Here is a 17,130-nt window from a genome sequence, read left to right as displayed (position 1 = left end):
CTCGTTAGGTGGCACATTATCAGGGACCCATCAGCCACAGGGATTGACTTCAGAGTTAGGTACCTTCATCCTTGATTTAGATGATGCAGCAAAAATCTGTTCATTTTAGCCTCTGATTGACCAGGGCCACTCATGAAGTCCAAATTAAAACTGAATCCAAACTGAGAAAAGTTAGAAATGGACTGCCGAGGTAGGGTAATATTTGATTACACAAATGAAGGAAATATAGATGGGGATTAAAAGCTAAACAGGTCGGGACTAGAAACAGTTCTGGATAAGTAGACATAAAATAGAAGTCTTGAGAAAAATAAAGGACTTGGGGGTCTTGGCAGTGACTCAGCAGTAGAGTGTTGGTGCCAAAAAGTGTGATGTGATATATTGATAAGGGCCAAGGATGCCAGGGCAAAACTGAGAAATAGTCTTGCTGGGTTCTGAGTTTCTTACAGCTAGTCAGTTTCTAGTTTGAGTTTTCATTCTGAGAATATGGAGAATGCTGAATCAAGAAAAGAGCAATAAAAGCAAATAGGCTGGTCAGTGAGACCTGAACAGAGGCTTGAGTTTGGGCACCAACACTGCCTGAGCAGCTCCGGCAGCAGGGAGGGCACCAGAGGGTGGGGGCGCCTCTGCGTGGGTCTGTTCCAGCACGTCCTCCTTCTGCTATGAGTGGGGGAAGGGAGTGGTCCTGGCACTGAACTTTTTATACATTTGGTCATTACAACTTCAGCCTCATCTCTCATAACTTGTGCTTCACCCTCAAGAATGTAGAGCAGTCACTGATGTTCAGTGTCCTGAGCTACTTCAAGATCGTCAGAGGTAGATAGTTTGCAATAAAAGGTTGAATTAGGCCCTTCTGGCTAACCTCCAGTTAATTATATTTTAGAAACCCCATTTTCTTTGAGCATTTTGGTTTATCAGAGTTTTACTGGATAGGGAGTAAAATGCTGATGAAGGGCACATTTGAAGGCTTCATTATAAAAAGTGCTAATTGGCCATTCTTCATTTCCACAGAAGGCAGAATTAGAGGACATAGGTTTAGTCTGCAAGAGAGATTAGGGCAGACAGACGGAAGCACTTCCTGATGGTAAGGGTTACTCAGGTCCCCGGGCACAGTGCCCTGACATGTTCTTAGTGCAGAAACCTTTGCTCTTCTCAGATCTAGGACCTGCCTCCATTTCCCATCTTCCCTGCCCTTCCTGCTCCTGCCCCCTTTTTGGGCAGCATTTCTGTAGGCCTCATGACAGGTCTTTCTGACCCACGGGGAAGCCCTTTACCTGTTTTGGGGATACAGTATTGTGGAGATAACTGGGGAGGAGGAAAGAGGACAGTAAGAAGCAGGCATAAAGTAGCAAATGAACCAACTGGTAGTGATTATTATCTTGGTTATGTTTTTTAATAGAATTTTTAGAAATTCCTCCTTTCAACAAGCAGTACACAGAATGCCAGCTTCGAGCAGGAGCTGGCTACATTCTTGAAGACTTCAATGAAGCCCAGGTAAGGCGTTCCTTTGTGTAGCTTCCTAGGAGAGGCAGTAATGCAAGTTCACTTGCTGGACCAAGAAGTGGCTGGATAGAGTTGGTAGAGATTGGGAACTGAGACACTGCCAAAATGTTGTATAAGGAAGAGAAGTCAGAATCTTGGGTTACATTTAATAGCATTGGTTCTGTTGCTGGGGCAAAAGCAGATTAAAATTTGTGTTTAACAGAAATTTTTTTCACGGTACTGGCTAAATACATGGGGTGTGGTTGTCCCTTGAGGATTTAGAAAGCTGCAGATGAGGCAGGGAGATGATCTAGGGAAGCTGCTTGGGTGAGAGAAGAGGCCTTGAGTAGGACGACAGACTCAGTCACATTTTTGGATAGTATCTGGTGTTCAGCTCTGTTCTCTGTGACTCATTAAGGAATCTATTAAGCGGCTTCCCATAGCCATCACCAGACCCCCTGGTTTTGTGCCTTTTCCAGTGTAACACCGCCTACCAGTGTCTCCTAATTGCGGATCAGCACTGTCGAACCCGGAAGTACTTCCTGTGCCTTGCCAGTGGGATTCCTTGTGTGTCTCATGTCTGGGTCCATGACAGCTGCCATGCCAACCAGCTCCAGAATTACCGCAATTACCTGCTGCCAGCTGGGTACAGCCTTGAGGAGCAAAGGATTCTGGATTGGTGAGTAGCTGTGAGCCCCTCCAGAGCAGCAGACAGGAAGACGGCAAGCTTCCAGAGGGGGAGAATCTCAGTGGGAGAGTAAGTATCTCTAGAAACTGGAACAGTCTTAGGATACACGACAGAATTTGAGTTTGAGATTATTTTTGCAATTTAGTTTGTTTTCCTAGAGTATATGGTTAGGGACCTTTTTAACAACATGTGAGATTTTCATGTAGATTCAATATTCTCAACTTGTCTGGTGAGGGGACTAAGTTTTAAGCAAGACATTTAAAAATACAGGCCCAGAAATGTGATTTGACTGATTTTTGGCCTTAGGATAAATCTGGAAATCAGAAGGGGGAGATTAGAAGGTCAGGATCCCAGAGAAGGCACATCATTCAAAGAAAGAGGGAAGGGGTGATTTCCTTAGCAGGGCTTTTGAAAGCATTCAGATGTACCCGAGTCCCTATGTAGAAAGGCGGTGTTGGATATTATCTATTGTTGGATATCATGCTGTTTCCCTGACTCCTCCGTAGGCAACCCCGTGAAAACCCTTTCCAGGATCTGAAGGTACTCTTGGTATCAGACCAACAGCAGAATTTCCTGGAGCTCTGGTCCGAGATCCTCATGACTGGGGGGGCAGCCTCTGTGAAGCAGCACCATTCAAGTGCCCATAACAAAGGTACCTGTGAACCGTGTGTTACTGAGCCAAGGGTGTCCTAGCTCTAGGTCTCAGGCCCGATAGAAACGCACATAAGGTCAGTCTGAGAGAAGAAAAAGAGTCCTTTCATGAGGTGAGCCACCGTGAGCGAAGCACTGGGCTGTTTGTGCTTCTCCTGGTGTCCACTGTGTACTTGCTAAACAGAAGGCCAGCATCTAGTGAGCACAGCTCTCCACTTTGTGATCAGTGACCGTGTTTGACTGAAGGGCTTTAATTTGGGCAGAGTGGGATACACTGGTGAGAAGGCTTACCTGTCTTTTTACTGGAGGGCTAAATTGAGTCTCCTTTCCTCGTCCACCTTCCCCTGCTCCCTGCAGATATTGCTTTAGGGGTGTTTGACGTGGTGGTGACGGACCCCTCATGCCCAGCCTCGGTGCTGAAGTGTGCTGAAGCATTGCAGCTGCCTGTGGTGTCACAAGAGTGGGTGATCCAGTGCCTCATTGTTGGGGAGAGAATTGGATTCAAGCAGCATCCAAAATATAAACACGATTATGTTTCTCACTAAGGATACTTGGTCTTACCGGTTTTATTCCCTGCTGTTGTGGCAATTGTGTTTTAACCAGGTTTTAAATGTGTCTTGTGTGTAACTGGATTCCTTGCATGGATCTTGTATATAGTTTTATTTGCTGGACTTTTATGATAAAATAAATGTTGAATCTCTTTGGTTGTAGTAACTGGGATTTCTTCATCCATTTCTTTGAGCTTAAGCTCAGAACAAATAGCAAGACAAACACAGTAACTTCTCTGCAGTTTTCAGTGGACTTGTTTGCTGTAGGACAGCAGGCCAAGGAAAGTAAGACAGTGAACTTTTTATAGTTATCTGTGGTATCACTGTCAGAAGATTAACCTGGGTTGTCTAAAATTCAGTTACTTCCCAAAATCTGATTTTATAATAGACCCAGATTATAGTTGTGCCAAAAGCTGAGTCGAATTGGGCACAGCTCTTAGTTTTCTGGCGGTGAAAAAGAAATCTCTTTAGAGTTGAACTTACTTACAGCTGACTTGTGGGTGCTATACTCTCAGAGCTAAAAAGGACCAGTTGTTGTGAATGGCTGGTGACTCTAAACTTGATGACCTGCTGCAAGGATAAACATGAGAAACAGTAGTAACACTTGGAGATGTTAGCAGCTCTAGTTAGACGTCAGGATTTTATTACTGTCACAGTTGGAAGCTGTTCCTTTTCTACTCTTAGCATCATCCCTGTTAAATGTCCTCTCCTCTAAATCAAGGCTTAAATCTCTAATACCTTCTGTTTCCCCCTGCCAAATAGTAAGTATTTTAGGCTTTGTGGGCCATTTGGCGTGTCACTACTACTCACCTTTGCCATGACGGCATGAGTGCAACCGTAGACAGTAGGTAAGCAAATGAGTGTGGCTCTGTGCCAATAAAACTTTATTTACAAAAACAGGTGGCTGGCCATAGTATGCTAACCTCTGCTCCAGAGGCAGCAGTGGGTCATCTTCAGCCGACGGTTACAGGGAATAAACATCTATATGTGGCAGTAGTAGGGATGGACAAGGGCCAGACTGAGTGGCTACACAGTGAGGCCAGAATTATCTTTCAGTTTGGAGGCAGTTGTCCAATGCATATTTATTTTGGCTCATACTGATGTGAAGATTGATGGTTATCAGTGATGGCTGGGCATATTACTCCTGTGGTTCTTCTAAGAAGGGATAATCAGACCTGCATCTTTCAGTATTTGAGATCTAACAGTTTTTTGTCTTAAGGACCCTTTTTTCTTTGTTAAAAAAAAATATGTCAGCAGCAGAATTACCTTCTTAACAGTCTGAAACAACTGGAAGTTACCAGTAGAATTCTTCAGAGTCACAGCTGAAGACCCTTAAGGATGGGAGACTCTCCATTTCAATTTCTGAAAGAGGAAAGGAGGTCTGTGGGGAAACCTAGCTTACCTGGTGTTTTTCTTGCTCAGTGGTAACATCCAGCATTTGACCTATTTATAATTCCTTTTTCACATGAGCCATATTATGTTCTGAGCTGTGTAACTTACTGCTGTCTCTCTCGAAGCTTGAACAGTACCTAGGCATGTAGTAGGTAACCTCCAACAAATGTTCCCAGTGTAACAGACCTTGCCTGGTCAGTGGGTGGGCCGAAGCTACAAGTCCTCCTTGGTGAGTTGAGAACTCCGAGGGGTGGGGCAGAGGCCCCTCCCATGCAGAAACCAGGGGAAGGACTTGCACCCGTGGATGTTCAGTAATGGCTTCTAGGAGAGAAGTCAGAGCTTTTCCAGTAGCTGCAGATGTATGTAGGCCGGTGAGAGAAAGGGGATGTTTGTTTTCAATCTTCTGTCACAATGCAGTGGGATTATTTCAGGTTGTGGACCAGAAATTCTCACATCCCGAAACTATAGAAAGAAAAAGAGAGCTGCATCAAAATGTCATGCGTTTCCGAGATTTTCTTCAAAAAAGTATGAATCGCAGCAACCTGTGATCTAGACAATCTCATCTTAAAACTCTTTTTGCTAAAATCACTTAGGAGGAATCTGCCTGACATTTCAGAGAGAAAAAGAGTAAGTGCTTTTTTGAATGAGACAGACATCGGAGAAGCCACCTACCACTGAATCTATTAGATTTTTTTTATCACTATTAGATTTTTTTGAAAGTGTAGAGTGTGAAGCAGTGGTTCCCTCCTTTCAGAAGCAAAAGCTCTGAGGGTCAAGGAGGCCGGGGGTAAGAGGCGTTAAGGCCGAGCAGCTGGCTCACGTCAGAACTGGGAACTGAAGCCGTGCCGCCTCCCAGCACAGCAGTGCACGACTCAGCCAAGAATCTAAAGTCCATCTCAGCATTAGGAATTTAAGGATTTACTTCAACTTCTACTGGAAAATTATCTTCGCTGATGATCAGACACAGCCTTTTTCTTCTCTGAGCCTTGCTTGCTTTGTTTGGACTAGATGATGGGTAAAGTCTCCTTCCAACTCTGGAATTCTACAATTCGTTAAAAAGCCACACACAATCCACCGAGCGCCCTAGAGGCGGTTGTTCTTACCTGCCCAGAGTGCCACCAGCCTGGGTGTAATATTTGTTGTAATCTAGTCGTAAGAGTAGCTGAGCCAAATCCGAGTTGATCTGATGATTGCGAACACTGGAGAGAATCTTGAATAGGAGTGAAGATTGGCGGCTAAAACCCTGCAGAGAGAAGGACTAAGCTGTGTCATGCCTCTTAGATCTACCAACCACCCATGTGGAGTGAAGGGGTCCAAGGGGATTCGTTGGAAAAGTCTTCCTGAAAATTCCACAGCACTAACTGGCCTTCCGACAGCCCCATTTCTGTTGACTCCAAAAATGACTTCTTTGTACTGAGTCCACAGAACACCGAATTTCCATGAAAGTACTCTCACTCTCAGTAGGAATTTAGCAGCCAGCTTTAAGTGAGTATATTCTGCTATGTACTGGGCTGGTGAGAACCTGTGTTTTCAGATAACATAGACCTGCCTGTGTTACAGGCAGATAATTATAATCTCGGTGAAATAGGGGGTTTAGTTCAAGGAAGTAAGGAGGTTGGATGTTAGAAAGCAAGAACAAAGCCAGGGTGTATTTGGTGGCTGAATAAACCATTTGGGGCTTAACTGCATTTGAACACCAAAGCAGCACATACTTACCTGCTTCAAAAACTGATAAAACATTTTTTACCTTTGTATCTTGTTACTTGTGTGTGTGTGTACTGGGGAAAAGACCGTGATCCCCCACGTGCAGAACCACCTGTGTCCCTTGGACGGGGCTGCCCCTGGCCAGTGGCCAGGCTAACTCACCTTTACCAGGATGCTGAGCTGGGCAGCCCCACGTTCATCCAGTGGGCCCAGGTTCTGACTGACCAGTGAGCAGAAGCTGTGGCAGAGATCTAAGATTTCATTCAGGCAGTGAAACACCTACCCAGGAAACAGTTGGCATTAGGAGAAAAAGGAAGATACATCTGTGAAAGATTTGGGACAATAAGAGCTAACCTATTCCCACCTTGTGGGCAAAGACCCTGCACGAAACCTCCGCCTGCGCCACAATAAGTCAGTCGCCGTCTCTGGACCCGCCAAGCGTGCGCCCACCGAGCTCTGCCCTCAGTGCTGTTCCCGTGCCTGGGGCGCTCCCCTTGTGCCCACTCCCACTGTAGCCTTTAGCAACCCCTTGCTTCCCTCGCCTTTGTATTACTGTACTGTCCACTTGGCGTTTGTTCAGGCCCCCTGTGGTTGTTACTGATCTGTGATGTATGTAAGTCCTGTTTCTCCAACTAGATTGTGAGCTCCTTAAGGGCAGAGCCATGACTATACCTCTTTGTATCCCCAGTGCCTTGCATACAGTAAGCACTCAATAAACATTTGATGATGGTCACCTGCTCTGATACTCTGCTGTTCCCCAAGCATGCTCTCATCCCACGTGAGGACAGTCTCCCTGCCACACTGGTTCCTGGTTGTTTTCAATTCACAGAACCCTCTGGAGTGGCATCTGTAGAACTCACTCTCCTTTAAAAATGGCCCCAAATACCAGAACAAAAGAGTGTGACTGAGGAATAACGATTAGCTCCCGTCAGAGATAAGGCATAACTATTCTATCAGAAACTACTAGGAAAGCAAAACAAAACATTGCTAGGGGTGCTTTTAATCATTTTGCTTTTTTATCCTTGAACTGGAATCAGCTTGTATGCTTTCTAAGACTGGTGACAACTGGAGCCTGGGTTCTACTAATGTAAGTGCTCTAGGGCCTAGATTTTTTTTTAAAAAGCTCCCAGATGATCTCATGTGGAGCCAAGGTTGAGAATAACCTCCCTAAAGGAGATATATATGTATGTACATAGGCACACACGCACATACACAGAAGGAGACACTACTCTAGCTGTCTGAAAAAAAGTTCCAAACTGGTCCATCCTGATATAAAAGACTGCTAAGAAAGTAAACTCTATGTGCTTTTCATTAGTCTTTCTATGGTATCAAAAAAGCTTTTAAAAAATTTCTTTAAATTCTTTTTTCTTGGGACTTCCCTGGCAGGCCAATGGTTAGGACTTTGCACTTCCACCACAGCGGGGGCACAGGTTTGATCTCTGGTTGGGGAACTAAGATCCCACATGCCGCAAAAAACAAAAATCCTTCCTTCTGAGGGGTAAGCATATATTATCTATAGCTGCTCACCAGGTCCTATGGTATAATATTTCAGAAATTCAAAGACATTTTAAGTTCCTTTTTAGTATTCCCTCTTAGTTTTTGTCAATTGTAAATTGCTAAAAATGTCTAAAGACAGAGACTGAAAAATTGCTTAATGATAGTTCCCCCTATCCTGGCAAGTCAACGTGTCTAAGTGATCAGTCAGGCTAGAAGCAACAACCAGCTGTACTTACAGGTTTCAACAAGATAAAGGATTGGGCCAGCAGATTGCTCAGGAAGTGGTCGTGAGCCAATCGGATGCTTTCAAAGTCTCGGGTTGAATTGATTTGATGAAGCAGCTGTGAGAACTGAGACTCCAGCACGTCTACCTTGATATAGTTACAGAAATCATTTTAGTACCTTGCTCAGTCTAAGGACTCAAGGACATTAAGGTGCCTGAGCAATGACATAGAAATTCTTTGTCCCTGCCCACCTCCAGTGTCTTGGCAGATCCCTCCTACCCCCCATTCCCTCCACTGATTGACATGGTTAAGTCCTGTGAGATCCCAAAAGTTAGAGCAAACTAGGTTCACCAGTAAATACACAGCATGACTGTTAAGGCCCCTGACTCTTCATTCTCCTTCATCCACTTACTTCTACTTTCCTCTAAATGCCCCTAAGAAACAGATATAGTGATAAAATCCATGGATTTTCAGACCTCAGTTTTTCACCAACTGCAGGATTCTTCTTCAGTGACTCCTGCCAACCTGGGTTTTTTTTCATACCCCTTCCTTCTGTTCATCCCGCAACACAGACCTGGAGGTAGTACTGAAGATTATCCACCAAGAATGCCATGTGGTTTCTTAGGCGCCACTTGACCGCATCGGTCTGGTTGGACTTGAGGTGCTTGCGCTGCATCTGTAGGGCCCAGCAGTGCTGCAGCTCAGCTTGCACCCGGCGCACACTCAGCAAATACTTGAAAACAACATTGTACCTGGACAGGAACACCGGACTATTGAAGATAAAAACGTCACCCCCCCCCCACCTCCGCCCACGTGACAGACCCTAGGACTATGCGCTACCCACCTGTCCCCAAAAAGCAGGAAGGATATTAGAATGGCTAGAAATGTGAACAGGTAAACTGGTTTATTTCTAAGATGGAAAATTGCACAGCCATCAAAATGAAAAAAACTTTACCTATACGTTACAAAATGACTCCAAGCGATAGGACTGTGAATTAAAAAACGGAAACTGAAAAGACTACATATAGCCTGATATCTTTTTGGTAATGCTTATAACAACTAAGTAGAAAAAAGTATACTTTGGGGGAACATAAAACTATATAAAAATGATAGAAAACACGGGATTTAGGATAGTGGTCACTTAGGGTTGAGGGAGGCACAGAAGCAGGGCTGAGAAGGACCACACAGGTAGGCAGACATTAGGACCAGTGTAGTAGGTTTTCTTCTAGAAGTGGTTTTATGGTGTGTGTTTAAGAAGGATGGGAGGAGGGCCTTGCATGGACCAGTAAGAATGTGTTGGGAACCAAGGATTTTAGTTACTGTGATTCTGTGTCCCTGAAGACCAGAGGAGAGAAAAAATTAAGGGCTCCCTGGGGAGGGGAGAATAAATTAGGAGTTTAGGATTAAACAGATACTACTGTATATAAAATAGACAAGGACGTCCTACTGTATAGTAAAGGGAACTATATTCAATATCTTTAAAAACCTATACTGGAAAAGAATATGAAAAATATGAATCACTGCTATACACCTGAAACTTAAACACAACATTGTAAACCAACTGTTCTTCAATTAAAAAAAAAAACAAGGGCTCCCCTCACTGAGCTCTTAAGTAGCTGTCTGATGTTGAGTCCTGTATTGAGAAGATGCATGGTAAGAGCCGCCAATTCCTGGTGGAAATAGGCTTATTTACCTATTCTTAGGTAGGCTTGCATAAGAACCTGATTCCATCTGGCTTTAAAAAATGTTTATTTCTAATGGAACAATCTACTGAAAATAGTACATACACCTTGTTTGGATTCTGATTTGAACAAATCCAACCATAGAAAGACATTTTTTAGATAATAAGGGAAACTTCAATATTGTTACTTTTATTGGGTGTGATAATGGCATTGTAGTTATGTTAAAAAATGTTCCTTCTCTGAATTGCATAGTGGTGGAGTGAAATGATGTCTGGGATTTGCTTTATAAGGCTCTGGCCAAAAAGAGAAGATGAACCAAACAGCATGACATGGCTGGTTACTGGAGATGGATGCTGTGTCCATGGGAGTTTGTTACAGTCCATATTTTTGTTTTTATTTGGGAATTTTCATGATAAAATGTTTAAGAAAATACTTCTGAGCTTGATTTCTTCAAGGGTGTTAGGAGCCTATGAAGTGAGGAGAAAAGTGGACTGGGACCTACAGATGCTCTCAGGAGAGAGTCCAGGCAGCTCACTTAGGTGGGCTTGTCTTCTCCCTAAACCAGCTCTGTCTGTGCAGTCTCTCGTACCCTAAGCTGCTCTGCCCCCAAAAGTTGAGGCTTGTGTACAGGGATGGGGAGGATGAGGAGAGGCCACACACTGGCCGCCTGTAAATTGCTCCTTATGTGCGTGCTCAGTTGTGTCTGACTCTTGGCAACCCCATGGGCTGTTGCCCGCCAGGGTCCTCTGTTCACGGGATTTCCCTGGCAAGAATACTGGAGTGGATTGCCATTTCCTCTTCCAGGGGATCTTCCCAACCCAGGATTGAACCCGTGTCTCCTGCTTTGGCAGGTAGATTATCACTGCACTACCTGGGAAGCCCAAATTGCTCCTTATTTTGCAATTAAAAAAAAAAAAGGCTTGAAGGGTTTGACCCTCCCAGTCATTGCGGCATTCACTGCCATCTCATGTACAGCTTCGCTTATTAGTGTTGTCTCTGGCCCCTGAAGGCGTCAGAGTGGGCAGCCTCTGATTTACAGACTGTTAATCTGTCGGCTGGCTCTCTTGCTCCCACCAGTTCTACTCCTGATACTTTCTTCTGTGGAAGTAAGCTGGATAAACATTACCTGTGAGAAACAGAAATACTCACTTTTCCAGGACAGCAGGGGTGAAGAGAATGTGTAGTGGCCACTGCACTTTGTAGGAAAGACCCAAGGCCGCCCAGCCGGATGCCGGGGCTTCCCGCGGAGAAGTTTCCCGAGAAGGCCCTTCTCTTGCCTGAGTAGCATCTGTTAAAAGAGAGATGACTTTGCTCATCTAGAACCAGAGTTTCAATAAGGTGAGAACAGTCATGAGATGAGCGCTCGCTTGAGCCGACAGTGTGAGAAGCAGAAAGGGGACACAAAAGGACTTGTAGGAGGCAAGAAAACGCCCGTGTGGGGTTCTCGCAGGAGATCTTTCAGAGGTTCTTTTTTCAGCGGTAAAGAATGGCAGCTATAAATAAACAGACCATTCCAGCAGCATGATGAAAACAAAACCATGGCCTGGCTGTCTCTTAGCATCTGACGACTTCCCTTCTCTTTTGTGTAAAATTAGGGCGCTGGATTAGGTGATTTCTGAGGTTCAAAATGACATGGTTTCTGTAGAAGTGGAGGGAAGCGGGAGAGACAGTGACCAGGAGGCGCAGAGAAGACGCGTGCAGCAGGCAGACCTCTGTGCTCCTTGCCGTGGTACTCGATCGCCAGGTGCAGCAGGGGGAGCAGGTTGTCGTCGTCCAGCAGCACCTTGTGTGCCGACTGCTGGAAGGCCACGTTCACGTCTGCGGGGGGGACATGCGGGCTGAGTGGGGGCCTGGCTCTGTGACACAGCCCAGCTCCTCCTCCCCGCCTCTCTCCCAGCCCGCCCATCTCAAGACAGAATACGGTAACCTGCCATTGCTTTTGCCTGACTAGCAAGTGTTCCTTCTCTTGCTGATAAGAGCATCCTGGTTTTCCCTGGAGAATCACCTTGGCCGAGAACAATCCATGTAGTTCCAGCAGGGGCCGGTGACCCAGGAGTGATCTACCTTGTCACACTATGTTGTTTGGGGATATGAACATGACCCAAGCCAGGCCAATCCAGAGGTTCTATTCAGATTCTGAAAGAGGGCAGCTCTCTTTTTTGTGAGATAAAGTCAGTAAAGATGTGAACTTGGTTATAGGCCATCTTGCTACCACATGGAGCAGGCCTGTCTCAGAAAAGGCAGAGGTGAAAGATGGAATGACACCAAGTCTTGAAGGCATCAGGTGAGCCTTGGAACAAACTGCCTAGAGCCATTATACCTGTGACCTTTTCAATTATGAGAACAAGTTCTTTTTTCCTCTGCTTAAGTGAATCTGAATTGGAAGTGAATAGAATTTGAATTGAGTTTTCTGATATCTGCAACTTAGAAAGTCCTACGTAAGTACACTGGACGTCTATTGTTTTATAGAGCTAGAAAAATGGTAACCCTGTTTTCACTCCTACATCTCCCACACCTTTTTTGACACTCAGCCTTACCTAACTCTTATGTAGTTCGGATGGGAATGGTTAACACTTAATTGAACTTAACTTGACACTTAATTTGACTGCACTGTGAGCCATGTGGGATTATCATTCCCCAGTGATCAAACCAGTGCACCCTGCAGTGGAAGCTTGGAGTCTTAACCACTGGACTGCTGGGAAGTCCCAAGATAAGCAGATCTTCATGTCTGACCCCTTTGATACAGGGACAGATGTACGATCTAGTTGGACTAATCAAAACCCCTTCCCTGGAATCCTTTAACCTGCTACCAGAGAGACCGGGTTTGACTCCCCCATCAGACTGTAATGTATGTTCTGGGAGCTGCTGGTGGCCATGTGGCCAGATGGAACTGGAAGGCCATCAGAGAGCACACACGAGGCACAGACAAGGTAGGAGAGACTCCTAGCAGTCCCTGGCTCTTAGGCCCAGCTACATCCCCACGGGCTTCCGCACTGGCCTGGCGGTAGAGAGTCCACCTTTCAATGCAGGAGACTGGTGTGAACCCTGGGGCAGGAAGATCCCCTGGACAAGGAAATGGCAACCCTCTCCAGTATTCTTGCCTGGAAAATCCCTTGGGCAGAGGAACCTGGTGGGCTACAGTTCATGGGGTCACAAAAGAGACATGACTTGGCGACTAAAACAACAACAAATCTCCCTATCCCACTGGAGTTACAGATACAATAGCAAATAAACTCCCCCTTTCTACCAAGGTTATTTTCCATCATTGACAACCTAAAGAGTTCTAATACAACAAGAGGCAATAAGTCCCAATATGGGGACTTCCTGGGTGGTTCAGTGGTTAAGACTCTGCATTCCCAATGAAGGGACCAAGGGGTTCGATCAATCCTTGGTCAGGGAACTAAGTTTCAGCATGCTGCATGGCTGAGCCGAAAACAAAACAAAACAAAATGTCCTAATATGTCCCTTGAGAGACATATGGCTACAGGGACTTCCCCAGTGGCCCAGTGGTTAAGACTTTATCTTCCAATGCAGGGGATGCAGGTTTGATCCCCAGTCAGGGAGCTCAGATCCCACATGCCTCCTAGCCAAAAAACCAAAACATAAACAGAAGCAATACTGTCACAAATTCAATACAGACTTAAAGAAATATATTGCTATAATCTGATGAGATGAACAACTCATTTGAAAACTTGTACTGCCTCTTCCAGGAAAGGTCACGAGCTGAGGTCGTTCCCAGAGACAACAGTGTGAGCATACCTGAGCAGCCTTCTGTCTTTGGAAACACTAACTCACCAGGCTACTTTAAATATGGACCAGCCCTAAATGGTTCAGCAGCAAGCTAAGCCATCCCCTACAACCCTGGGACTTCAGTAAGCTGGTAATTCTCAGGCCCTGGGGCAATTACCATGTTCAGTTACTGCAGTGGGTGGTGTTTTTAACATGTGTTGAGCTGTATCAATGAAGGCCTGAAACAGTTCTCCACGTCCCAGAAGGTAAAAGTCTTTAATGATCTGCAGAAAGAATTTCAATTTTTAATTCAGTAAACCAGCAAGGCCAGGAGCTCTTCACTATCCTAAGAAATTTATGCATATAATTTCCAGTTTCATCTGTTTCAGCCCAGCTTACAAAAGGACATGGGGTTTTGGCATTTTAAAGGAGCATACTTGGTAACGGATGACTGGCGTGTCTTTGATATCATTTATTCAACAAAAACAGTTATGCCAGAAGAAAGTAAACAGCTGAAGCTTTGTGCTAGAGTAAATCTGTAGTGTTAGGTGGAGTTTGCCCACCTGGATGACGACATAAAAAGCCACTCTAGAAGTCGGGATAGGCAACCAGTGCCCTCAGGAGAGGCTGGAGAATAAAGGCATTGTCCACAGGCATCATTTTAAGAGTTAAAAGAAGAGCTAAGCTATTACCTTCAGTTGACCCAGTAAATCTGACTCTTCCACCATCAGCTTCCAGAGGTGCTGTGAGAAGAACCAACAATACAGGGTCAAAGTTTCGTTACAATGAAAACTCCTACAAAGAACGGTTCTGTGAAAATCCAGCAATGTGTTAAAAATTTAATATGAATATAGTTTATTAAAGTTAATAACTTTAATAACTATATTAAAGATTAAAAAAGAAAAACCACGATTGCCTTAGTAGATGCAGAAAAAGCATTTGATAAAACAACATCTGTTGATGATTTTAGAAAGAAAGCAAAGACTAGAAGGAAATCTTTTTATTCTGATAAAGGGTATATACCAAAATCCCACAGCAAACAACCTATTTCACAGAAAAACATTAGAAGAAATTCCTTTAAAGTCATTCAACATTGTACTAAAGACTTGCCAACATGGGAAAAAAAATTAATTGAAAAGGAAGAAACAAAACTGTTACTGTTGTCAGATAATATCACTACCTGCATAGAAAGTCCAAGAGAACTGACATAAACTATTAGAACCTGTAAGAGAATCTGGCAAGCTTGATGATGAATATAAAAAATCCACTGTATAGCCATTACCACATCAAAGGACCCTGACTAGGATTTGCCCAGTGAAGTGATCAGTGTTGATTCAGTCAGTGTGCCTGGAATCTCTACCTGGGTGCTCATACTCTCTGCCCTCTCTCACTGGAACTGACACAGACTAGGAACTGGCCTCTGGCCCTTCTCCAGTACACAGTGCTAGACAAAACAGCTCACCTCCTCGGGATTGTAAGCACATGGGTCAAAATAATTAGACATGGGAGGTGTAAAAGAGGTACAACAGACTAGATAATACATGGGCTTCCCAGGTGGCTCAGTGGTAAAGAATCTGCCTGCTAATGCAGAAGACGTGGGTTCACTCCCTGGGTCAGCAAGATCCCATGAACAAAGAAATGGCAGCCCACTCCAGTATTCTTGCCTGGAGAAGCCCATGGACAGAGGAGACTGGTGGGCTACAGTTCAGAGGTCACAAAGAGTTGGACACGACTGAGTGACTAAACAGCTGCTGCAGCTAACACTGGAGAAGTTTCAGAACTGCCTGGGTGGGTAGTATAGTTAGCCGCCCAGATCTCCCCAGTAAGACCGAGACATTCCATACGCTGACTGTTCAGAGAGTACTGTTACTGGTGCTTTTGGCTGATGGTCATGCCCATGGTCCCCTCCTGAGGAACCAATTTCTGATAGATGCAGAGGAACAAAGGCCTAGCCCTCTAACCTCAATTTGGGACATCTCTGGAAGGGCCATTCTAGCTTCAGAACTCTCCATAAGATTGGCCAAGGCTTCTGTTGCAACTGCATCACAGTTTGTTTGCTCTGGAATCCTAACCACTAGGTCACCAGAAACCCTCCTCTTGCTTTTTCCCCAAATTTAAAATACTCTTTATAAATATGCTTAAGAGGCAAGGATAACAGGAATATAAACAAAAATAAATCATAAAAAGAACCAAGATGTTGGATCAACTGAATATGCATATACAAAAAATTAAAACTTGGTCTATACCTTGCACCACATAAAAAATTAATTAGAAATGACTATGAACCTAATTGAAACTAAAAACTATAAGTTTTCTAAAAGAAAACGGTGAAAATTTTTGTGACACTGGGTTATGCAAAGGTTTCTCAGTCACAACACCAGAAGCATAAACCACAAAATAAACAGAAATTGATAAACTAGACTTAATCAAAATCAACACCTTCTGCTCTTGACTGTTAAGAGAATGAAAAGACAAGTCACAGGGAGAAAATATTTGTAAGTCATGTATCTGATAAAGGACTTACAAATCCAGAATACATAAATGACTCAAAACTCAATAGTAAAAAAGTAAAGTTTCTCCAATAAAAAATGGAAAAAAGGTTTGGATGCTTCCAAGAAGATATATGGATGGTAAGTAGAGAAATGAAAAAAATTTCAGGCTTCCAGTTCAAGATGGTGGAGTAGAAGGATGGGTGCTCATCTCCTCCTGTGATAGCACCAAAACTGCAAACAGCTGTTAAACAACCATCAACAGGAGGACGGTGGAACCCACCAAACAAAGATGCCCCACGTCCAGAGACAAGAAGCTGCTGAGAGACGGCAGGAGGGGCACAGTCACAATAAAATCAAATCCCATATCCACCAGGTGGGTGACCCATAAACTGGACAACAGTAATACCAAAGAAGTTCTCCCACTGTTGCGAAGTTTCTGATGTCAGGCTTCCCAGCCTGGGGATCCAACAAAGGGACTGGGAATCCCCAGGGAATCTGGCCTTGAGGGCCAGGGGGATTTGAGTATAGAACTTCCACAGGACTGGGGGAAACAGAGACTCCAGTCTCGGAGGGCCTCCTGCAGAGGGTCGGTTGGCAGGGGCTCACCACAGGGACAGGGGCACTGGAAGGCCCCCCTTGGCGAAAATGCTCTTGGAGTTCACCATCAGCCCTACCATAGGGCCGCAGACCCCAGGGCAGGGTCGCCTCAGGTCAAACAGCTATCAGGGAGGGAGTGCAACCCCATCAGTCCGCAGATAACCGATTGAAGCTTTACTGAGCCAGGCCCCGCCCACCAGAGCAAGACCCAGGTTTTCCCACCACCAGCCCCTCCCATCAGGAAGATTATACAAGCCATTTAGCCTACTCCATCAGAAGGCAGGAGAAGCAAGCAGCAGCACAGTCTCACAGCAGCTAAAACAAAAACCATATTACAGAAAGTTAATCACGATGAAAAATCAGAAAGTTATGTCCCAGATGAAGGGACAAGATAAAACCCCAGAAAAACAACTAAATGAAGTGGAGATAAGCAACCTTCCAGAAAAA

At 44.6% G+C, this 17,130-nt stretch overlaps 2 protein-coding genes and 1 long non-coding RNA gene across 11 annotated transcripts in view; 1 reads left to right on the top strand and 2 right to left on the bottom strand.

The window, feature by feature from the left end:
- The window catches only part of TP53BP1 (tumor protein p53 binding protein 1), a 68,206-nt gene extending 64,674 nt beyond the window's left edge, over nucleotides 1-3,532 (top strand). For all 5 annotated transcript variants that reach the window (XM_043490083.1, XM_043490081.1, XM_043490080.1 and 2 more), the window contains 4 exons: nucleotides 1,397-1,491; nucleotides 1,959-2,158; nucleotides 2,674-2,819; nucleotides 3,176-3,532. In XM_043490083.1, the coding sequence (XP_043346018.1) occupies nucleotides 1,397-1,491; nucleotides 1,959-2,158; nucleotides 2,674-2,819; nucleotides 3,176-3,363 (629 nt within the window). In that variant the 3' untranslated portion in view covers nucleotides 3,364-3,532. The remainder of the gene's footprint in view (nucleotides 1-1,396; nucleotides 1,492-1,958; nucleotides 2,159-2,673; nucleotides 2,820-3,175) is intronic.
- On the bottom strand, nucleotides 1,363-3,246 carry LOC122455166. The gene is made up of 2 exons (XR_006273602.1): nucleotides 3,110-3,246; nucleotides 1,363-1,597 (listed from the first exon to the last, which is right to left on the bottom strand). It is a non-coding gene; the product is annotated as an uncharacterized LOC122455166 (long non-coding RNA).
- Nucleotides 3,533-4,229: 697 nt separating the features above from the next.
- The window catches only part of TUBGCP4 (tubulin gamma complex associated protein 4), a 34,445-nt gene continuing 21,544 nt past the window's right edge, over nucleotides 4,230-17,130 (bottom strand). For 3 of the 5 annotated variants that reach the window (XM_043490091.1, XM_043490093.1, XM_043490095.1), the window contains 9 exons: nucleotides 14,287-14,337; nucleotides 13,773-13,878; nucleotides 11,576-11,683; nucleotides 11,015-11,153; nucleotides 8,758-8,953; nucleotides 8,196-8,330; nucleotides 6,625-6,741; nucleotides 5,862-6,001; nucleotides 4,230-5,220 (listed from right to left, as the gene is read on the bottom strand). In XM_043490091.1, coding sequence (XP_043346026.1) covers nucleotides 5,208-5,220; nucleotides 5,862-6,001; nucleotides 6,625-6,741; nucleotides 8,196-8,330; nucleotides 8,758-8,953; nucleotides 11,015-11,153; nucleotides 11,576-11,683; nucleotides 13,773-13,878; nucleotides 14,287-14,337 — 1,005 coding nt within the window. In that variant the 3' untranslated portion in view covers nucleotides 4,230-5,207. Of the gene's footprint in view, nucleotides 5,221-5,861; nucleotides 6,002-6,624; nucleotides 6,742-8,195; nucleotides 8,331-8,757; nucleotides 8,954-11,014; nucleotides 11,154-11,575; nucleotides 11,684-13,772; nucleotides 13,879-14,286; nucleotides 14,338-17,130 lie in introns of those variants that run through there. The other 2 variants (XM_043490092.1, XM_043490094.1) reach the window with 2 other exon arrangements.

The sequence above is a fragment of the Cervus canadensis genome, chromosome 17 (assembly GCF_019320065.1).
Source record: "Cervus canadensis isolate Bull #8, Minnesota chromosome 17, ASM1932006v1, whole genome shotgun sequence".
In the NCBI taxonomy this organism is placed as follows: Eukaryota; Metazoa; Chordata; class Mammalia; order Artiodactyla; family Cervidae; genus Cervus; species Cervus canadensis.
The sequence above is the reverse complement of the archived record's forward strand: the minus strand, read 5'-3'. Positions and strand labels throughout refer to the sequence as shown.